We start from the raw sequence: 24214 nt of genomic DNA, 5'->3' as shown, positions 1-24214 counted from the left end.
TTTAAAATGAACACTGTAGTTCTAGCTCCTCTTCTAATAAAAAATGGGTTCCAAAAACCCTAGAGAACAAACCAGTAGAGTGTCTGACATTCCAGTCTTCTCAGTTGTAAGAATACTAGGTACCATCCAACTGAAATGAAAATTCATTGTGTCATACTATGTGAAAAGTCATGTCTTGCAAAATAATATTTAATCTTTTAAATCCATTCCATTAGAATTAAACCAGAACCCTGAAACTTCACATTTTCTTTTGAAGTGTGTTTGTCTAGAAGCAACACATCATTATAGCCAAAGGGCTCTATAAAAACCTTCTCTAATTTTTCAGTTTGCTGTATATATAATGGCAGTTTGTATACTCTGTAGTTAAATTTGTTTTCTCACATATTCAGTTCCTTTCATGTTAAAAAGGATTCCTACAAACATTAGAAAAGTATAAAAGCACAGTATAAACATTTGTAAATGACTTGGAAAAATTCAGGATTTATGGTGAACTCTGATAAGCATCTTAAGAGGTGCTGATAACGCATAGCTCTCATGTTTCCATTAGCAATTACTAAAGGCCTTAATAAGGAAATTCAGAAAAACTAATACTAAACTGATTTTCCAGAGTCACCTGGTAAACTACTGAAGAGGCTGGAGCCATAGAATAATAGAATGTTAGGGGTTGGAAAGGACTTCAAAAGATCATCAAGTCCAATGCCCAAGCAGGATCACCTAGGGCAGGCCACACAGGAATGCATCCAGGTGTGTTTGGAAAGTCTCCAGAGAAGGAGGCTCCATAACCTCTCTGGGTAGCCTGTTCTAGGGCTCACCACCCTCACAGTAAAGTTTCCCCTCATGCTGATGTGGAACTTCCTGCTTTCCAGCTTGTACCTTTTGTTCCTTTTCCTATCACTGGGTACCTCCGAAAAGAGCCTGACACCTTCATCTTGACACCCACCCCTCAGATATTCATAGACATGAATAAGATCCCCTCTCAGCCTTTTCTTCTCCAGACTAAACAGCCTCAGGTGTCTCAGTCTTTCTTCATAGGAGAGATGTTCAAGTAATTCTTGAGTCACAATATAGAAGTTTTTACTTCAGACTACAGTGTGGTTTTTTTCTGCATTCTGATTTACTTCTGTGAAGAAAAATTAATTGCTTTTAATAATTTGTAATATTGTTTTGGTGGCTTTTTAAATTAAAAAATACAAAGGTTAGTATTTTTAAAGGTATCTGAGCATGCTAGGCAAATTGAGGCAAAAGCTTCCTTAGTCTTTCTTGGCAACCCCAGCATTTTACTTAAATTGTAGAGAATATTTCTACAAAATTGACAATTGTGCAGTCTTTAAACAGCCTCTAGCTTGAGATCCAGCACCAAAATAGAGCATAGCAGAGGCTAATTGGCTGGGGGGACTGGAGCAAGTTTCACATTCTATTTTATGCACTGCAATGATATTGCAAGATGTCTGTAACACTGTAGAGTTTTTTTTAAAGCTGTCTTAGTCTGTGCAGTGCACTGTAGTAGTTGTGAATTCAGTGTGGCAATATCTCACATCCCTTTAAGAGGTTTTGGTTTTGTTCCTTTCTGCTGGCCCATTCCTTTTCTCCAGTTACTGCAGTTATTCATCTGCAATGTTAAATGCTAATGAGAGAACTTGATGCAAAACAAAGGTATTAGTTTTAAGTTACAATAAAGTGATTTTTATGGATTTTCTGTAGGCATGCAGCCGTTAAACAAGACAATGTTGAAGTGTTTCTGTCTGCAGAGCCTATTTCTAATGTATGCTTGTAGTAATATATGGAGCAGGGGGATATTTTATAGATTTTTCAATACATAGTTTTGTTTTCATCAAATTCTTTTTAATCCCTTACAGTGTTTCTATCACTTAGAGAGTCTTTCAGACAAGAAGCAAATTTACTGTTAAATTAGATAGTGAAAACATTGTCTATGATTCATAAACAAAGACTTTGTATTCCCTTCTCTTTCTACAGCTGTGTTAAACCTTATTTTTCCTTAGTGGAAAGGAAGTTGCTACTTCAGGTAGTACAGATTTTTTTGTTGGATACCACAATTTATATTTGGAACGGGCAATTCTCTTTTAGTACTTTCTTTCAGTACTTTCAGTGAACAGCTGGCACACGGTACATTTTATATCATTACAGCTGTCTTCAAAGTGATTGGACTTTGATTATCCTTGAGGTCATTTCCAACCTTGTTGATTCTGTGATTTTATAACTCAGCCTTAGTTTGATACTGAGACCAGAAGCTTAAGTCATGGTCAATTTTTCTCCCTCCATACTTCAAAAGTATTTTCCTCAGAAAGAAATTGTCTAGGTCTTAATTTCTTCATTCCCACAATTTTTGGCAGTGTTAAGAACTCTAATAAATAATTGCCCTCTTTCAAGAAAATCGATTCCTTTCCAGTGAGATATGTAAAAATCAAGTTTCTTTCTAAACATGTGAAATCTTTATTCAGGTGATGATTTGCTAGATTTTGAATGTTCCACTGGGGAAAAAAAATAAACTGAACTACATTTTTATTCCAACACAGAATGGTTCCATATTATTGAATGTAGTTGAATAGTAGTAGTAGTAGCAGTATTCAGTGTCTGTGCCACATGTACAAAGATACCTTTCAAGAACTGGTAAAAATACTGTCATTTTCAAAGTAACCTGTTTCAGGAGTGACCATCTTGACTCTTTTTTACCATGGTAAGGTAACAACTTTAGCTGCTTAGGTAAAAATGCTTTGAATACGCAAGTATTGGCTAAATACTTGGCATTTCATCAGTCTTTCTTCCTGAGCTTTTAAAAAACTAATTTAAAAAAATCATAAAAACATTCTAAACATTTTAAAAAAAATCTTTTTAGGACCAACTGTAATTTGAAAATCTCATCAGAAGTTTGTGGGTTTACAATTTTTGGGTTTCAGGATGATGTTGTTTTCTTCTTCTTCTCTTCTCTCTTCTTATCCCTGTCTATTTTTCTTCCTCATTACAAAAAGAGAGCAATAAGTTGTTTGCCCATTTTCCACCATTATAACAGTGCAAACTTTTAAAACTAAAAATAAATAAATACATAAATAAATCTGCCAGGTTTTGTTCTGGTTTCTCTTAGGGTGCTGTCTGATACGTTGAGCTGCTAGTGGTGCTTGTTAGCTTTTTTAAAGAGAGGAAATAGTGACTTGTGCAAATTTCTCAGGAGACTCTGATCATTTGATTTCCAGACGAGGAATATGCTAATTAAAACAATTGTAGTATTGTTTCTGCAATTATTTGTTAATTATGATTGACTTAATGGACTAATTCTTCATCCTGAGTTCTCCTGATTGTGTTTGGTAGATTAGACAATTTGCCCAAGCAGAACTTCATCCAGGAAAACACTGGAAGGATCAGTGTTATTTTAAAGCAAGTTGATCATGAACCTCCACTGATGTGTGCAGCAGCAACAGTGGGCTTGAGGCAACGTGAGGAATTGTGGGTTTCATCCACATGATGTATAACAGTGTTAATTTTTCTACAGCTCTCAGTTTAGTTGAAATATGCAGTTGTTTTACAATCTCTTTGAATTGCGAAGTATCAGAACAATTAATTCTACTAAATGAAACCTCAGCAGAAGTAAATAGCAAAACAGTACTAAAGGGGCATCCCCAACATATACAATATGATGATCAGATCTGGGTGATCTAAGTCCTTAATTCACAGGTAAACGTAATTATTGGTGCTTGTTCAGCAGTGTTCCTCATAGTGAGCAAAACACAGGGTAAATTAGAGCAGAATGAAGCACCAATAACATCCTAGACTTGTCTCGCTTCAGATATTCCTGGTTTAAGGACCTGATGAACTTGTTATAACCCACAGTGAAGGATTTATTTCCTCTGACACTGTAGATAAGAACTAGTTAACTCTGAAACTATGCTGCTTTCTAAATCCAAAGTATCTAATTACACAATAAGGAAGACTCAGGTACTTATTAAAGATATGCCAACAACTGAATGGGGTTCTCTGGTGAGGAAGAGTTTTCTACAACCTATTATGCCTGATATTCTGATCAGGCTGTTACCTGAGCAGAATCTGGGCTATGAGTTATGGACTTATTGTCATCAATATTTTGACCATCTGCCTGGAAAATGAATATTCATAGCTAAATTCTTTGGCACATAATATATTCTTTTTTCTTTTTTTTTTTTTTTTAAGGATCACTTATATTTTTTAAATACTTTCCAGAAGAATTTATATGGCTATCCTTCCACAACCAACCCCCAAATAAATTATTAGGGGAAAATGAATATAGAGAATCTACTTCTTATTCCTTCATTTTCCTGACTCAGTATTTATTCTTTTATTTTTATTTGGATGTTATGAACAAGTTCCTTGGAAGGTAGGAAAAAGTTCTTTACCATGAGGGTAGTGGAACACTGGAAGAGGTTGCCCAAGGATGTAGTTGAGGTCCCATTCCTGTAGATATTCAAGGTGAGGCTTGGCAGGACTCTGGGCAACCTCATCTAGTTGAGGATGCCCCTGCTTACTACGGAGGGGCTTGGACTAGATGATGTTTGGAGGCCCCTTCCAACCCCAACCATTCTATGATTCTATAACAAAAAAGATGTCATGACTTGCAAGCTTGCTGAAAGACTGATTTTTAGTGTTTAGTTTCAGAACACAAATTCTATAAAATGTTTCACATAGACTTGAAAAAACTTTACACTTCTGGATGAAATTTTCCTTGTCTGCATGTAGCTACATCTGGAACTCTAATGTCATTCTACAGCCAGAGTTATTTTCTAGACATTTAAAATATGTATTTACTTTCTGTCCTTAGAGCTTGGTTTCTGCTATCTAACAAGAAATTTTGCAAAAATTCAAGGATGCCATTTGGAGTGGGGTGTCTTTACATTATTTCTTATTAAGTCATTGATTCCATTCTTGATGGCTTTGAAACATAATTACAAGCTCATCTGTGCTTGTTGAATCTTATGTGTGGAATGTAGAAAGGAGAGGCAAACTCCTTTGTATTGCATCTTAAGTATCTACAAGCTCACCCGTGTGTATTTCATCTTCTATGTGGAATGTAGACAGAAGAGATGAAATACTCCTTTGTATCACATCTTAAGTATCTTAAAACTACTTCTCAAATCAGAAATACATTATTTACCAAGGTTAGGAAAGACAGAAATATATTATCAGTGCATATGCCAGAACATATGTTTTGTGTCCTTTCTGGTTTTGTCTCATGCTTGAGAAATTGAATTACTTAGGCCAATTCTTCCTTCTGAATGCAAGTGCTGAAACTGTTGAACAACATCTCCTTTTAGAAACAGCATTCTAAAAATCATCCATTCTTTCTCCAGTCTCTTTTGCCTTGACAACTAGTAAGTTTTGTTCTCAGTTTGTGGAGGACTTTGTCATTCCTTCTTTGCACTTGATGTGTGAAATATCAGGAGTGGAACAATTAACAAGATTTCATTAGAGTCTTTAACAAAAGGATATGCTTTAAAGAGCTCATCTGTCATGTTCCTATTGCTTTGCACTGATTTTGGTTATTAAGTGTCACCAAATTTCCTCTTCTATTACTCTTCACTGCTGTAGCACATTGTGGAATTAGCATGTACTTTCTGAGCACAGCCACAGCCCACTCAAATGCTAGCTTTCTCCTGCAAGATCACCACAGAATTGCTCAATGCAATTATATGTGATCTTTCTGCAAAATTACATTTTGCATCAATTTCCATTCATTTCTCAGAATTTCTTATGAAAGCTTGCTTGAGTGTTAGAAAAAAATACTGATGTGATTTTTTTTCTTATTTTTGCTGCATGGTAGAGCTGAAATATTCTAATAGAATTTTATCTTTAATATGGGTGTTGAGTTAGTGCAGTGTTTCAGTTGAAGGATGTTGGACGTCATTTTATCTGCCTGAAAGTTTTAGTCCATAAGTATATATGAACATGTTAGTTTTCTGAAGGATGCTGGGTTTGATGAGCAGGTATAAGGCAGAATCTTGTGCTGTGAAATGTGGTGGTTCACGAGAGGCTGTCTGTCATCGAGATGTCTCGGAACTGTGCCTTATATAGTCACACAGAAAGAAATTCTCATGGAAATGGCATTATGGAGGTGGCAGCTGCAGCTCTATATTTTTGTCTAGGCTGAATTTTGCAGTTAAAGATTAACCCTTTATGTGATCTATGGAAAAATTACATTTACATCCCACTCAAATACAGAATATATTTCTGTAAATTTACAGCAGAGTCAATACATCTCTGTCAGAGTCAATAAATAACTCTCTTTGCACCAGATTACACTGTTATTGCTGAAATTTGGGGCAAGAACTGTATTTGGGTGTCCTAGTGTGGTTAGAATTAGCAATAATTACCAACTAACATCCCTCCTTACTGAAAGGTCTTTTCTTCATTAGAGACTGGCAAGCAGAAAACTCCTTATGGACCTATCTTTCCCCTGATACCTTTCTCATCTTTTGCAGTTCCTGATATGTCATCGTGAAACAGATGAGTAAAATATGGACAGTGAAAATACCAACAAAATAGCAAGAGTGAGGCAGTAAAATCCTTCAGCACAATGCCAAGTGCAGACTGCAACATTAAGGACTTGAATTGGCAGCCAGTAAGAGAAAGCATAAGAGCCACAGAGATTTTTACTGTGATTTCTAAAGCACTATGTGGCTTTGAGAAGCTGGGACTGTTGGAACCTGGGCACAAAGCCTGGAGACTGCCAACAGCAGCCTTGCTATCCAGCACCTGGTTGTGTCTTTAGATTTAAGAGGAAGCAGAAGGAGAAACAGCAGTCTGGCTGGACACTATTGCTCCTTTTCTGTGTTGCTGCTGGTGACAGTAGAAGCCCACATTCTTTATTAGTTGTTTAGTCATTGTGGTGGTGTATCTCCCACACAAGTCCATGATACCTTGCTGTAGCATTTGGTAGAGTGAGAAAACATTGCACGGCCTCATCCAAGCTATCTGCAGCCAACATGCAGCCATCAGAGAGCTAGAGCTTGGTCAGAGCACTGTGTTGTTTTCTGTGTGAAATAATGCCTTCCTCAACACTGCTACTTCAGCTTCTAAATATGATGAATTTTCTGTCTTACACCCTTTCTTGCTGATCATCCCATTTTACGATACCTCTGTTGACAATACAACCACTGAAGGCATTGTGCTGTCTCCAAAGCAAACTTTATCATCCAAATAGATGGGTTCTTTGCTTACCATGCTTCTCTCCCCAAATCCTACTCAGCTCTGACTGTTAGTTTTATCAATCAACGAAGTGTGTAGAAAAGGGAGTTGAGGATACATTTTTGGACACACGTGCAGAGTGTGCTGCTAAAAACAGGATCAAACTGGATGAAGTAAAAATAGAACTTGAATAGATTAATAGTGCAGGTGTCACAAAACAGTTGTTACCATAGCTATAGAACAAATTTCTTGTGGATTATTATATTACATTAGAAACTTGTGCCATGGCAACAGCAATGCCTGTTAAAGATGGGACTCTGTCATTATAATTTATCTATTACAGCTCTTTTCATTACTAACAACTGTTATTCTTCTGAATGTACTTTAGTTTTCTACATTAAATCCCTTGAGATCCAAATGGGAATAAGCTGATTTCCAACTTTACAGGAATGCAGAATTCATAGCATTTAGTATGCTCCTGATTTTCTTAATGTACTCTTCAATCTTGGGCTGGAATTCAGAAAATAGTTATGTGAGTTTGATGAAGCATCTGGAAATTATAGCTCTCAAATACTGAAAGTGAGAAATGGTATTCCACAGAGATCTATATATGTACCACAAGCAACTGTGCTGGGGTGCACCAGGGTGTAAATAAATAGCTGATTGAATTGCAATCTGCTGCCTAAATGCCTGTTTGATTGTATATAAACTGATGATAATAGCAATATGTGCCTGTGGCTTCAAGATTATGGCAGAAGTGAATTTATTTGTAGTTCCAAATATAAATGCTTTCCATGTAACACAGATATGGCAGTATCACAGTGATTTTCAGAAGTAATCCACTCAGATGGGTAAGCTTGTAATGCACTTGTAATAACACTAAAGATCTGTAGAAACAACATCTGGTTATGTTTTGGTATTTAGGATACTATTTACAAGTGAAAAGATAAGGCAGTAAGAAAAGTTTCATCTGGTGAGGAAGTAAGATCTCTTTCTGTTGCAAAAAGAAAAACAAAATAATTCATCATGGGTAGAAAACTCTCCATTAGGATTCAATGGAAGAGCTTCAAATTCTCCACCTATGCTCCCTGGCGTGCCCCTGCTCTTTTTAAAAGTCCATTCATAGAAGATTTAAAAGTCCATGGAAAGCAAACCTGTTACCATTAACTTGCTGTTCACTGAGTTACAGACCTTTGCAATCTAATTGCACCCCAACCACATCTTTGGGCAACCTGTGCCAGTATTTCACCGCTCTCGTTGTGAAGAACTTTCTCCTTATGTCCAACCTAAATCTACCCTGCTCCACTCTAAAACAGTTGCCCCTTGTCCTGTCACTGCGAGCGTTTCTAAACAGTGCCTCCCCATCCTTCCTGTAGTTCCCCTTCAGATATTGAAATGCAGCTATAAGGTCTTTCAGGAGTCTTCTCTTCTTGAGACTGAACAACCTTGATTCCTTCAGCCTGTTTTCACAGCAGAGGTGCTTTAGCCCTCTGTCTATCTTTGTACCTCTCCTCTGGACCAAATCCATCATGTCCATGTCTCTGTTGTGTTGGGGGCCCCATAGCTGGCTGCAGTACTCCAGCTGAGGGCTCACCAGAGCAGAGTAGAGTGGCAGAATCACATCTCTTGACCTGCTGGCCACACTGCCTTTGATGAAGCCCAGGATGCAATTTTCTGTGTTTGATTCCTTCTGGTGTTGAGTGCTGTGCATACAGTCCTACAGTTAGAGTCTGTCATGTAGAGTCTGGTAGTATATGAACATACAGCTTCTGACAAGAAAGAGATTAATGTATTTGTCCTTAATGAAGTAGTTGTAGAGAAGCAACTCTTAGTGGGGACACAGTTATTCTGAATAGAATGCTCCAACTTAATGCCATGCAGATAGAATGATTTTATCACCACCAAGACTGTAAATGAGACAGCACAGGTAGAAAACTGTCTCTCTCTCTTTTTTTTTTCCCTAGTCATTACAGCAAAAAGCATAAAAAGAGCTATAAATTTTTAATAATCCACTCTGAACTGTGCCAAAAAGTGCATTTTTCTATAGTTGTGGGGGGTTTTTTTGCATGTCTGTTAAATTGCATATAAAAATTATTTCAGAAAGGCTTAATTTCCTATTCTTTTTTTTTTAAGTGGTTGCTGTTAGTCTGAATCTATTCTCAAAAGTTCCCAGAATGAAAAACAACACTTAGATCTATTCTTTAGAGACTGTCAGTAAAAAGATATCATCCTGTAAATTCACTATTATTATAATGACTATAAAAAGAAAAATTGCTAACAATACCCTTGACAATACTTGTTCTTCATGTGTTTTACTACCTCCAAACTAACTAGCTAATTCATCATGCTAAACTGTGTAATTTGTACACGTAGCAACTCAATAGCAAATTGAAAGAGACACAATCAAGCTGACAGAGTAGCAGTGACCTATTTTATTTTATGAATTCTCTTTTTTGTTGTTTTTATGGTGTTTTTTTTTCTTTTCCCTGCAATTTGTGTAGCACTGAGTAATTTTGGATGTTTTTTCAGGATAAAATCAGTCAAGTTTAAGATGAGATTTGAGTTTTAAGAGGCTGATCAGTCAATTCGTGGGGCAAGTTTCTTTTGTTTCTGTACCAACAAACCACCAATCAGTGTACAGTCATTTGGTGGAGGATGTCCCTGCTCACTGCAAGGGGTTTGGACTAGATGACCTTGGAGGTTCCTTTCAACCCAAACCATTCTATGATTTGGTGGAGAGTGAGGGGTTTGTTGCCTGTGGTATTTGATCACTGTTTTTTACAAGGTACTCTCTCTTTTCAGAGCGTCTTTGCCAAGGAGAAACATCCACTGAAAGTGAGCTTCCTAAAGGACACCCTGCTGAACAGTTTGCAGGTTTACTTCATGGATCCTCCCCTGCCTATGACCCACCTGACAATCCACTCCATCTGTACAGCAAAGCAAGCCAGTGCAGTGGGCCGCTAGAGAAAAGCATTTTGAGCAAGAGCGCAGCACAGCAGATACAGCTACGGAAAGAAAGCAGCACTGATCCTCCTGTTAAGAAAAAAAAGCCACCAGTTGTAAACAGAACCATATTTCATACTAAAACTAAGCCAGTAGAAAATCATACACTGGTTGGCCCCTCAGCAAGGCTAAGTGAACAATGGGTTATCAGCACTGGGGGGTTTGTGGAGCGAGCATGCACGCTGGGGAGAATCCGATCCTTACCAAAGACTTTGCTTGAAATGCACATGTGCAAAAATGTTTCAAAATCTGATTCTAACCTTATCACCCACCCACCAAATGACAAAAAAGCAAGAAGCAACTGGAGTGAGCCAACACCAAAGCAGCAGTGCTCCAAAGGGAATTCAGAGAGGACACCTTCGTTCACATCAGAATGGGAAGAGGTAAGGTTTCCTCGCTTTTAAGGAGAAGCAGCTACATGGTATAGTAAAAATGCTGTTATTGTTTTGTTTCAAAGGTGAAATAAAAAGTGAATTTGCCACACTGCAAATCCTCAGATAGTGTGTCGTGGTGTAATGCATGGCAGTTTGACAGCTGGCATAAAATGCAATGCATTTCTGCTCAAAATGCTGTATGCTTAATGAAGTTCATTGTTTCTGTAGGGAATCAAGTTAACCAAAAGTAATTCTACAGTTTGTTGTGACATTGAAATTATTTTCTACTGAAGCCCTCACCACTAACACTAATAAAATCAGTAAAATTCTTTGTAGCTATGCCCATTGTTTACATATTTGCTAATTATTTCCCACCCTGGTTATGCCAGTCAGGAAAAGACAGGAGAAATTGGCAGGAATGGAAGTCTAAGATATTTAGGCTTATTCAGCAAACTCTCCTTGTATAACTTCTGACTGGTTTGTAGCCTGTGTACAGAATGCTTGGCATATATCTGACTCTTCCTTGAAGTGGGAATAAACACACGTATAAAATCATGGAATCATAGAATTGTTTTGGCTGGAAAAGACCTTTAAGATCATCCAGTCCAACCTTCAACCCAACACCACCCTAGGCATTAAACTATGTCCCAAGGTGCCATGTCCACACATTTCTTGAACACACAATGAATTCAGGACTATTTAAAGATATGTCCCACTGAGTTTGCAGTACTTGCTTATACAAGAGACTTTTTTAAATTTTAAAACTAGATTTATAGTCATTTTTACACACCTTATTTTTTGATATTTTTTCTCCTGTGCTAAATTTCAAGAATATAAACAAAAAAAAATTCCATCTTACTGAGGTGAATTAAGAGTGGGAAATGTTTAGAACTTTACTGCTATGACAGAGAAGCAATCATTTCTCTTTAAGTCAACTGCTGTGGGGAAATGTATTCACATCCAGAGTGCTATTTGATTTCAGAAAGAACCCAGAGCTTGTTGTGTGATTGGTTTGTTTCCAGCTCATTTAAATGTCAGATCTGATAGCACATCTGAAGGTAGTTTTTACTGTAAAGAAGATCCTTCTCAGTGGAAGAGTACTTAGGATCAAGTTTTGGCCTTATTAACTTGGATATATTGCTATGAAATTTGGATACAAGTCAGGTCCAAGTTTGCCTTTCTCCAGGGACATCAAGATTTTATTGTTCTTAAGAGTACCAAAACTGCAGTTTGTATTAAAACAAAACAAAACATTCATTCTAAATCTTTAGATTCTGACATAATTTCCAGATTTTCTTCTGTTACTAATACACAGTTTTAAAATGGGAGACAGTGTTCTTAATAGTTCTAACAAACATGGTTCTCTGTGTCTGCTTTCCTAGACAACACTAGCCCTTTGATTCAGTTTTTGCCCTGTTCTTACAGAAAATAAAATAGATATCACATTGGACAGTTCAGTGTGATTTAGAAATGTGCAAAAGAGTTTGGGATCTGTTTCACAAACAGTATCATCCCGTGGTATGTGGGGACACTGACATGTTTCACACCTTTTCAGTGGCTTTGGGAAAGATGGGGGGAAAAAGGAAGCTTGGAAATTCTCTGCAAATCTTTGCTGAACAATTGCTTTAGTGCTTTATAACACACAACAATATTCCTATACATTGATGTTACTGCTTAAATAGACCACTAGTGGTGATACCAAGATGACCAGAGTCATCAGTACTGTAGAAAATAAATACTAGTTTCCAGCTTTAGCCTTTGAGTGGAGAAATTGATTGTCTGCCTTTTGATTTTTGCATTTTGCAGCCTTGATTGATGTTTCCCTAATGAGAGTAATAAAGCCTTAATTTTATAATAAAAAAGTAAAATAAAACAACAAAGATGGGGCCCATCAGTTGTTTTCATTGTTCTCTCTTTTGTAGATTGATAAAATCATGAGCTCAATAGATGCTGGAATTAATACTGGACTGGGGGAGATGAATGATCCGACTACAAGTAAGGAAAAACAACTCTCCTTTAATTTTTTACTTAACTGTCTATAGGAAAGCTATGGATAAGATATTAAGTAAACCACTGTGTTGAAATCTTTCATAGGTATTTGAATAACCATGAAAAGAATCAATGTTATTTTACTGTTAGAGATGCATTAGGCCCAGTATCCTGGAACTGTTACTTTAAATAGCAGACTGGAGTCATTAATATTCTGAAGTCTTACCAGAAAAAAATGCTCCATTAATGTCTTTGTACAGAAGCATTCTACTAGAAGGATATTTTCCATTATTTTCAGATGAGTTTTTCTTGGAATGATGGAATCCTGGATATATCCAGTAGCTGCTGACACTTTTTTAAAGCATTATATTTTCTAATGCTGCTTTAAACAAGTATTTGGAACAGGGCTGAAAATGTTGCTGACAGCCAGTGACTGGATTTAGCAAATGATGGGAACGTTTGCAAACCTTCCCTACCATGGTGAATTCTAAGAACTCTATCTCATGATTAGCCTATTGGGTGTGTCAGCATAAACCTGTGCAACTGTCCTGACAGCAGTTTTGAAAGTATTTTAGTATGGCTTCTTCCTAATGTAAGGAAGGAAAACTGAGTTGTATGTCTGAGTAATTTGGTCTTGAGGCAAAGTACTCACGTTTGCTAGTACATTCCTGCTAGCAATGGCAAGCAATTACTTGGGTTTGTGTAATGGGCAGGAGACTATGTACATTATGAAAATTTTAAAAAGAAAGTATTTTAACAAGCATCCATTTCATGTAGAATTATAACTGCACAGGACAAAACTCTCAGTCATCAGTTAAACAGAGTTGGCACAGCTGGACAGTGAGGAGGGAATCTATGTCATACACTGATCATTCCATAACTGTATCTAACATTAGAAAATCATGACATCTTGTGATGAAATCCTTGAGTGAATTTACAGGAACTTTGGCCTGTACTTTCCTAGTTGTGAAATCTAGAAAGACTTCTTTTAGATCTCCAGGGGAATCTCTTAAGGAGCGATTAGAGGAGCAGTGAAAGGAGAGAACCAAAACTGGATGAGTATAGTCATGAAGACTTTATCCACAGCATGCTTTTGGAAACAAAAATCCAGAGTTTTCAGTTTGGTAACACTACAGGTTCTGGAGAAATAAGCCTAAAACTGCTTGAAGGAAGACATCTGCTGATGTCCTCTGAGGGCATGTAGCATTCAACATCTAAATAGCTTACAACTGAAATTAAAAGCAGAAGTGCTGACCAGGGAGCAAGTTAAGAAATAATCTCAATGGTAACAGAGAAAAACACCCCACTAGCCCAAGAAGTACAAAAGCTCTGTTACCAAGAGGAAATAAAAGATGGTGCTGGCTAGTGACCTTTTACTCAAGGTGATGTGGAGACATCTGCACCTCCTGGCACTGGTATGTTTTTCTTCACTAGAGTCCAAATTTGCCAAGCAGCAAAAGGTTCTGTCAATCAATAGCATATCATAAGGAATGATCCTAAGCAAAACAAAAGTGCTTGAAAGGCTCTGTGGCAATGGATAAAGAGGTTGAAGTCTCTGGAGCTTATTGTCTGTCCTCTCATGTCCGTGTCAAGCATCAGGTAGATACACCCTAAATAAGACTACATGGCTTCTTTTCTGAGAAAAAAGAAATTGAAATTAAGAACCATGTGGCAAGGACAAAATTCTTCATCTTATTGTGAATTTGAGTTAGGTCTGACCCCTAAGATAGGGTTATTTAAAACAGGACTAAAGAAGTGGCTACACAGAGAGTCAAAGGTCACTTTGCCAGGTTGTAGCCCAGTAGCTGTTCAGAGGTGTTAGACTTGTATTTATTGATTTACAAGATTTGACTTGTAAATATAAGCCTTTTGAAAGGGAATAATCAAGAAATAATCTACTCTGGAAAACAAGAAAAGGATTTTTACATGCAAAATGGTTATATCATCATCATAATTAAAGCAAGAATTGTTTCATATCAGAGTAATTAAAAGAATAACAGGGAAAATCATTGTTGAAGCTCATCCCATATCAAAGTAATCTAAATTTAGTTTAGGACAGTGCTGGGCTTTTGAGAAAACCACTTCCGTCAAAGATCTTCTAGCACATGGAAGATGATTTAAAATTTTATAACTCTGCTAATCATGAATCTTTATTTTGGATGCTCTCCATAAATGCACTATCCAGTTGGTGTGCTCACACAAGTGCACTGTAGTCAGGAGTTCTTTAGTCAGCTGAGCAGGTAACTATCCTCAAGTACCCTCATTCCACCCAGAGGGTATTGTACCCCTACAGGACACTGTTTATTGAATTATCTTCAGTGTCTTGATCTATGGTTTGGGAGTGGAATGTAATATACTGACAAACCTTTTTCTCAAGGCTCAAGTAAGCGAATTTCTTATTGCATTTAGCAAGTTTGGTTTTTACAAAGTTTGTTTGTTACCCTTTTGTGAGAACAGTGCCCTTCCCTTAGCATCACATTCAGCATCTATATTTAAATATCAAGGCTCCAAACCTTGCTCACAGGCTATCTGAGTGAGTGCCTCTCAAAGATTAATGCTGCTTGTTACTGGGAGAGAGGTGTGTGCAGCAGAAATATACCATATTACAATAATCACTTTCCAGGGAGCCAGCAAATCCTCTAAAACATTTCCTTTAGCAGTATGTATTATCATACTGCTGTCAAGAAAGTGGATGACAGGAAGCAGATGCTAGTCTCTTTTCAGTGGTGTCCTGTGACAGGACAAGGGGAAAGGGATACAAACTGAAACACAGGATGCTCTACCTCAACATGAGGAAAAAACTATTTACTGTAAGGGTGCCCTGCCCTGGTGATATTGTTTTGGCAGGGGGATTGGACTCGATGATCGCCAGAGGTCCCTTCCAGTCCCTATCATTCTATGATTCCATGATTGTGTGATCATGTCTACAGCTTCAGAATGTCTCATGAGTCAGCTCTTTTAGAGCTACTTTGAAACTGAACACCATGCCTGAGTTCTTAGATTCATAGAATGGTTTGGGTTGGAAGAGACATTAAAAATCATCTAGTTCAAACTCCCCTACCATGGACAGGGGCACCTCCCACTAGACCTAGGGCTCCTCTAACCTGGGAGGTTGGGGAGGGGGCATCCACAACCTCCCTGGCCAACCTGTTCCAGTGTCTCACCACCCTCACTCTCCTTTGGAAGAAGCAGAGCTGCTGTGGGTTCCTGTATTCACAATAAACCCTACCACTACAGTTTACATCAAGTTTTTCCTCAAGCAAGAGTTGGTTGCTTCTGGATGCACCCACTACATATGTATGTTTCTGTCATGTGGTTCATATTTAATGCCAGGGGCTGACAGTAGGTCATTGAGCACAGCACTAAAGTATATTTTGCAGTGTACTTTCTCTGCTCCTTCCTACAGGGGTGGAAGTGGGAGGTAGCTGTCATAGAAAAGTTATTTTCTTTGTTTATTTTGACTTCTCTACTGATATGACCAAGGCTGTTGTTCTTAATGACTCCTCCTTTGCAGTGTGGTAATTATTGCAAGAAAGTTTACTCCTCATATATTGTGAGGGATGTGATTTTGAGCACAAATAAAATAAAGCAAAGATGACTTCAGCGGACTAGGAAAATATGCAATCAGGTGGGATCATAGCCAGAGAAGCTGAAAAAGAGAAGTGAAAGTTCATGTTGTGCCTTTGCAGCTGTAACATGTAATGGGAATTGGGCAGACCTTTGACAGCCGGAAGCTACATGTTCAGTTTCCTCTCTTTCTTCCTTCTACTCCAGTGCCACTGCTCACACCTGAAGCCTTCATCTTCCCCAGTATGTTTCTGCCTATAAAAAACTAAGATTTCACTCAGAAGACAAACTTTCTTTTAGGAAATGAAGCCTCATTAGGCTGGCCCTTTTCTGTTTGCTGCCATATGGTTGCAGTTTTGGCAAAGTGGTCTTCCTCTAAAGCTGTTAGTATCCTCCCTCCTCCAAGGGCAGAAAGCAGATAAAATATAAGTCCTTATTAAAACAGAATTTTAATTAGGTATGTGTAGGCATATTGGCATAAGGCAATTTTCACAGTGGTAAGTTATATACTTGAAAGTATATACTTTAACTGTAATTTAGTTTCTGTTTTGCAGCAGTTACTTTCTCTTTTAAGTCTCCATGTGGTTGATCTGAGCACTTTGATAAAGTGGAATTAATTCAGAGATTTAAAAACAATAAGCCATGCACCCTCTCACAAAATGGGAAACCTCTTAAATTGACAGATTCAAACCCATAACCCATAATTTTGCAATATCTAACCACAAGACGACTGTCCCAACGCCCACCTTCCCATTGAAGCTGGTATGCTACCAAAATGGATGGAGCCTCACAAGGAGGATAAAAAAGAAAAAGCAGAAGGAACCAAACTTTGTAGCTGATAGAAGAAGGACACAATAAGGAGAGACAGCTCCAGCAGCTGGTCTCTGCTCCCAGTACTCTTTGATGCCTCCTTAACAAGAAATGAATATGCATTTTGGAATTTTTAAGCTGTAAATCTATCAACTCCTTGCCATCAATTATAGGACTGCACTGTAGGGGAAAGAGCCAAATGTTTGGGTTTGATTTTGCACTTCCTTGTATCTTATTAACAACTGCAAAATAAACCTGGAATTTTAAGTCACAGTGGCAGAACTGCTGAGGGGAACTCATAGAATCACAGAATACCTGGCTGGAAGGAACCTCAAGGATCATCTGATCTAACATTTCTTGGGAAAAAGAATCACAAAGAATTTACAGTATTTTACAGTTGTCACAATTCTTTGTGATCCCAAAGAACTTTAGAAGATCCATGAATGAGTTCAGGGGAGAAGGCAGTGGAGAAGTCACACTTACCAACTCCACAAAGGCAAGTCCACCAAAGCAACAAAACCCACATTCTCTGCAGCTGACTGGGAAACAAACTGGTCACCAACATAAACTGCTTGTTCTTCATGAGATCCATTATATCTAATATGCACTTGCACTCATGCTGCTGAAGTCAGTATGAAGTGTTATGGAGGGTGAAACTGTTTCTTGTCTCAGGCAAAACTGTTTACAGGCCCTTGCGTTCTCTTACAAATGTCACTCACTCTGACACTCAGTACCCAAAAGCACCAAGGTGTGCATGCATGCATGTGTGTCCAAGCTGTCTGTCCATGGCCACTTCCATGAGACATTCCATCTGTTGGGTTCCTTTAGATTAGCAAAGCTAAACTGGTTTTTGGATAGAAATTGAGAAGTCAAGAGTTGCTATGGTGTGGTCCTTTTGATCCAGACTTCTGTTTACTTCATTGGTGCTCATTGGTTTTGCTTCTGTATCTGAAGTGCTTTAGGGCTGAAGTCTGTCTTCCTTTTGGTACATCAGGAAGATGGATAGCACATGCTATGTGCTGTAATGTTGCTGTCCTTTTATGTCATGTAGGATCTTCTGCTGATAAATCATCTGTGCTGTTGTTCTATCAGAGCACACTTCTTTTCTTGAGGGAAATACATTTCTTAGTGTTCCACCACTGTGGAACAGCTGTGTTCTTGGCCATCTATATAGACCTTTAACCCTTCATAGCACTGTTTCTTCTGGTGTTTTCACACATGCATTTCTATTCATGTATCATTCCCTCCAATCTTTATATTTCTTTTAAAAATCTCTGCATTTTGAGTTATTTGGCTGGTAGTTGAAGTGTGCATAATCAACTGGATTATGAAGCAGTGGAGAAGAGAAGCCATATAGCTGTGAAATATGCAGGATAATTATTTTGGGCGTTTATTTACTGAGAACAGGATAGCCATAATGCATTGCATACCACCCAGAATCATATAAACTCCACAGAAAAAATCACAAATTATTGGATTAATGTTTTGTTGACTTCTATATGGTGGGGGGTGGGGGGTGGGGGGGTGAGAAGGGTAAACAAGAGATAACAATGCATCTGTTTTAATGGTACACTGATTCCCAAAACAAACCTTACAGAAGACTGGGCAAGCTGCAGGATAATTTTAGAGCTTTTAGCTATGTTTTGTAATAAACACAATGGGAGTTGGATGGAGAAACTTCTTTTATTTTTTGTTATTCATGTATTCCTATTATATTGGCAATTTTACCCTGTGGTGTCATAAATGTAATATTCAGCTACATGCTCTTCATACTCCAATTAGTCAGAGTTGGTTTGAAACAGCCTGCTACAAATGAAGACACAGGCTAAACTGAAAAGACAGTAAAAATGCAAGTCAGGCAGGCTATTTTTACCTATCTAGTCTAAAACTGATATATTTTCTTTTTACATTTTCACTGTCTCTATAAGTGACTATCAACATACACCTTTTATCTCAGTCCATGCTTTTTGTGTTCCATGTTAGGCTTCTTTTTGCAAACCTGTTTGCAAAGCAATTCAATCTTTACACTCACAGACTTGAATAAAGGATATGTCTTCTAGAAGGAATGGAGAAGACTGACAGCAGACAGAGAAACTTAAGAAAATGGAACTATCATATCATAAATACTGACGTTCATCAGTGAGTAAATGTATAGCCTAACTCTTGTCAGTTTTGTTTGTAGTCTACTTATGACCATCAGAGAATCATAGAATGGTTTGGGTTGGAAGTTCCAATCCCCACTACCATGGGCAGGAACACCTTCCACTGGACCAGGTTGTTCAAGGCTGTGGCCTTGAGCATCTCCAAGGAGGGTTACTCTTCCTGGTTAATCCTCTCCTCTCAGACCTATGCATGAAGTCACATACTATATCTTTTTGCACTATGGGGTTGAATATTGGTGAGCTATCTAGATAGGAGACAAAGGATCAACAAAGGTAGACTGCAGACTTCAGGACCTGAACAAAATAGATTAAAACATATTTCAAAGTTATTTCCCATGGGAATGAGGTGTTGCCTGTTTCTCCACTGAACCATGACATTCCAGGATGAGCACTAATAACCTGTGTCATCTCCACAAGGACAGTTTGGCTGGATTTCACAAAGTTAATGGCAGAGTGTTTGTTGGTGTACCTAAAAAGTGACAGGCTAACGGTGCCCTCATTCTATAATGCTCCCACAATCATCCTACTCTAGTTCCAGTGCTTAAGAGAGACTTTTGTTCAAACCAAATAAATGACATGAAAAGATACTAGGGAGTTTCAGAAGCAGCTTTCTCAGATTCTGCTTTTTCCTTGCAGTTTAATCTGAACCTTGTAACTGTGTAGCCATTTACAACGATGTATATTAATCTTTAATTCAATTGATGACACTAAATTGAGCAGCATTTATTCCTTAAAGCAGAATCAAATTCAATACCAGGTTAAAAATGTATGTGGAATAGGAATTAGCAGCTCAGTGGAGTTAAAAAAATGAGGCTTTCACAGTCTGTGGTGAGGAAATACTTTAAAGAGAACAGAATATTCCTAGCTTCTACAAGAGACTCTGTGAAAACCATCAAGTGATTACTGAGAGCAAATCTCTAACGCTTTGTTCACTACCTTTGGTGCTCTTCTGTAGGAGGTGATATGAGTATCATTGTTACAAATTTGTTAGGGTTAGAGATGTTGTGGCCAGGGAGACTATGAGGAAGTTTATCTTTCATAGATTCAAGAGAGATTTATGTCTACTAAAATTGGATTAATAACAGTTTCGTGAAAGTTCAGTTGATTCACTCCTGTTTCCTTCTTCATCTGCTAGTCTTTGGATTTAAATAGGTGTGAATCCTTGGAAGATCACATTTCTAGTAATCACAAGAACATTGCATGCTAGATAAAACTCTTGGGCTTATTATAGAATTTATAGCACACAGAATTGTTTCTAGTTTTAGTTCCACCTACAGAAAATGAAGTAATTTGGAATATTAAACTAACTAAAGTGTATTCATTTACTTTCTGACCCAGACTGTTAACCTCAGTTCATGTTCAGAGCACGAGAATCAGTATTTTCTTGTTTCATTGCCCTGTATTCAGGAACATTCTGTATTTGAATGCCTTTGAATCCTTCAAAAATTATTTGTTGTTTACTACTTACCACCCCTACTTCATAACTCATGATACAAGGAACTTCCTCAAACTGTTGCTCTGCTTTTATCCACTGCAGCCTTTAGCTCCTTACTTGTTGTTACAAATCCGAGCTGGCTGATGGTTAATTATTGATTGCTAATATGAATTTTCCTTAAATAACAATAATGACATTTAGTGTAAAGTTGTGGATTGTTGTGGTATCTACTTCTGAAGTATATTTATTATTCATGGCCTCGTGCTTGAGTTTAGATTTTTCTGGGTTTTATGAACTCTGTGATTTGACTGTGTTTTTCTATTTATGGGCCATGATGGGCCATCTCAGTTACTTATTGCTTCTTCTCTTTTCTAGTAGGCCATTTGAAATGTTTTCTAGAGCATCATTCCAAAGAATAAATTATCTTGGGGGTACACAAATTCCCCCATTTACATAGGAATATGGTATTCATATAGAAACCAGCCTTTCTTCTCAAATTTATGCAAGCAAAAATCCACAGTCATGAAAGTTTTCAAACAGTGAAGAGCAGAGGATGTAGCTAAAGAGCTCTAGACCAGAATTTAAGAGAGTAACTGTAGGTGTATTAAACCAGCTCTGCTTTTGATCTTGTCACGTTAACATATGACAAAATGTTAGTGAAACCAGTCTGCTGATGAGTACATTTTCATCTAACCTGTACCTGTAGGCCACTTGAGCCCTTGCTGAGATCCATTAGCCTTGATGGAAGGACTGATGCCTGGAGTACAGCTCATTAAAATTAAGACGTTGCATTTCTATCATTCTGATTTTTAAAACAAAAAGCCAGGCAGGAATAAGTACAGTGCCATGAGAAGTGCTGGCATTGCCTCTAGGCATCAACACAGATTCCTGAAACAGGATCCTAGGCTCTGCCTGTGGGTAGGACAGGCCAGTTCAGAGTTCCTACTCTAGAGGTGGGAGAGTGAGAGTCGAACAATCGGCATGAGGGAGCTCAGACAGGATGAATGGGGTTTATATAACCTCATCCATATGCAAACAGTCCAGTGAGTTGCCAGAGCTGTGCCAGCATGCCACCCACTCGACTAACATCTTAATTATTCATTGAAAGATGCCGCAGTTTCCTTTTGGTGTTGCAGAACCTGTGTTAGCAGAAGGTGGTGATGGAGTTTTTATGTAATAAAGGCGGTTCCTGTTGAGGACCTGGCTTTTTCCTCAGGGAGCAGAGATGGCTGGTTGTTCCCTAGTGGCAGTGAGCTGTGCCCTCACCCATGGGGAACAGTGGGCAGAGACAGGGACTGATAACCTGCTCTGTTAACTGCCCCAGACAAGCCCCTGGGAGATGGGTCAGCTCCTGTGTCCATTGAGGGGACCTATCCAGGAGCAAAAGGAGATAGAGTCAAAGATGGGAATGAAGACAAGGCTGTAACCTGTAGTCTATGCAGGAGGCAGGCTGCAGAGAGGGCTGGGAAAACAGCCACTATGTATGTCTAGAGGGGTCCATCCAGGAGACAGACTATCTACAGTGTAGGTCCAGCATCCATCCTAGTAGTTAGGACCTGGTGCAGGGCTGCAGACTGGCACTGTTGCAGCAGGAATGGATGGCTCCAGGCTGAGCTAAATGGGTTCATGGACCGTGGGCAATGTGAGGGAGAAATGGGGAGATGCTGGGCACGGAAAGCAAGGTCTGTTGTTGCCCTCAGAGCCCTGAAACCTCTGTTTATAATTAATTATTATAATTTTATTTTACTATATCAGCAAAATGTGGTAAATTGTGTCTGATTTAGACATCGCCGTTTTCTGAGATTTTGAATGTTCAAGGAAGGAAATAAACGAGGGGTAATTCAGTGTTATTTTTCAGTAAAGAGCTTCAAGTTAGCCTTGCTCCCATTTAAACATACTTTTACCAGGAGAGATTTAAAGTATCATATTTACAGTTAGCTGCTGGTTAACATTGAAGAGATAATGCATGCAGCAGATGTTGTCCTCTATCTAATCTATAAAAATGTTGCAGTTAGAATTACCTCAAATACCTATACCCAACCAATTCTCAACTCTAGACAAGTCTCAGGGGGTAATTTAATCGCAGATAAGTAATTTCATTTTAAAATGAATATTTCTTTTTACCTGTTTTAAAAGGCTTGAAAGGGGAAGTGAGAGGGGGAAAATAAAAAGGAAAAAGGCAGATGTGAAACAAAACAACAGATTGTTGTAGCTGCATATGAAGGATGACAAAAGAGAAAATGATCATAGCTTACAAGGAGAATAGGTAGAAGTAAGATAAATATGGAACATAGGAAGGGAATTATGAAGCTAGAAAGAATAGGAAGGAGGAAAGTAACTTCACCTTTTCAGCTGTTCAGAGGAAGAGACCACTCTAAAATCTGGTGCATTGGGGCAAGAGAGCCCTGAGTCCATCAGGCAAAAGAAAACAGAAGACTAAGTGCCACACTGCCTCAGTTTGAATCCGATTCATAAAATAACTCCATGAAAAACCTTTTAGCTTCAATCATGTGTACTTTTAAGATTCGTAATTACAAAGATATGGACAGTTTAACTGTAGTGCCAGTACAGGCAGGTTGTCTCCACAGCTCTCCACAGAACCTTGCAGCAGTTAGTGAATCTATGAAATTACAGTTACCACTTGTTTAACTTCTTGAGATATTTCTGTGCAGCGAGTGTTCTCTCAAGCCATTTTTGAAGAGTTTCTTCAAATATCTCTCATTACCCAGTTCTGCTTATTTGCCAGACCAGTGTTGCTTAGCACAGAGCTGTGTAAAGATTTGCTCAAATTTGAAATTGCATAGATTTGGGTTTGTGGTGCCAGGAATTATAGCATAAAAGGTTGAGCTTGCATAGTGTCTTTAGCAAAACTATGTAGTATACGTTTTAATAGCTTAATAGATGTACACTTAGTGTACTAGTTTTTAACAGCTGGCTAAAATCCTTACTGAACTAAATAAAATATTTTGATTGGTGATGGTGCCATGTAAATTGTCAAGTTGGGTTTTTTTTCTCTTACAAGACAAAAACAGTGAAAGTGATTACTCATAGGTGGTGAGAGTAGTGTTACTATTAGTCTGTAAAAGTTCCTGAGGCAAGTACAGAGATTGCTCATAGAAACTAACTCCTAGTTTTTCAAAAAATGTTATTAACTCTCATTGAAGCCAGAATACCGCATGGATGTGAATATGATTCCAGAAATAAAAATACAGGCAACTGAAAGCTCTTTGTCCTACCAAAAGACTTTGTACTAGATAGAGTAATTTCACAGTATAGTGGGGATCCACTGAGATTTGGATTCATATCACTTACTCAACACTTCCTCCAGCAGTAGGAGCTCCTTCAGTGCTCATGGGGAAGGGGTAAAAAGCAGCTGAATTTTAATTGCATCCTAACTGTATCTTTCTTAAGTGCAATACAAAGTTACAGTAACCTATTTACCCTTGTGGTGGCAGCCAAAACGCAGTGAGACATTCATTGCCTTTCCTGATGCTTCTCATCAAACTGAGTTACAGAGGGAAGGTGGAAGATTAATCCAACTCTGCCTGCAACCCTTTTTCTCTCAGCATATTTCATCAACCACCAAAATCCATGAATAGCTGAAAACTGTGAAAATTATAGCAAATGACAGTGCCTGCCCATCTTATGCTCTTCTGTAGCATCTAGTAGTAGCCACCATCAATGAAGGTGGTGACTGGCTGAAGCTA

The 24214-nt window shown here is 38.2% G+C and overlaps 1 protein-coding gene across 1 annotated transcript in view; it reads left to right on the top strand.

Moving 5' to 3' along the window:
* ANKS1B (ankyrin repeat and sterile alpha motif domain containing 1B) overlaps positions 1 to 24214 on the top strand; it is a 390775-nt gene that overhangs the window by 163494 nt on the left and 203067 nt on the right. The window contains 2 exon segments of the mRNA XM_054386772.1: positions 9988 to 10553; positions 12467 to 12539. Coding sequence (XP_054242747.1) covers positions 9988 to 10553; positions 12467 to 12539 — 639 coding nt within the window.

This window comes from Indicator indicator, chromosome 14, assembly GCF_027791375.1.
Source record: "Indicator indicator isolate 239-I01 chromosome 14, UM_Iind_1.1, whole genome shotgun sequence".
Classification (NCBI taxonomy): Eukaryota; Metazoa; Chordata; class Aves; order Piciformes; family Indicatoridae; genus Indicator; species Indicator indicator.
Note: the sequence above shows the minus strand (reverse complement) of the source record. Positions and strands in the feature narration are given on the sequence as shown.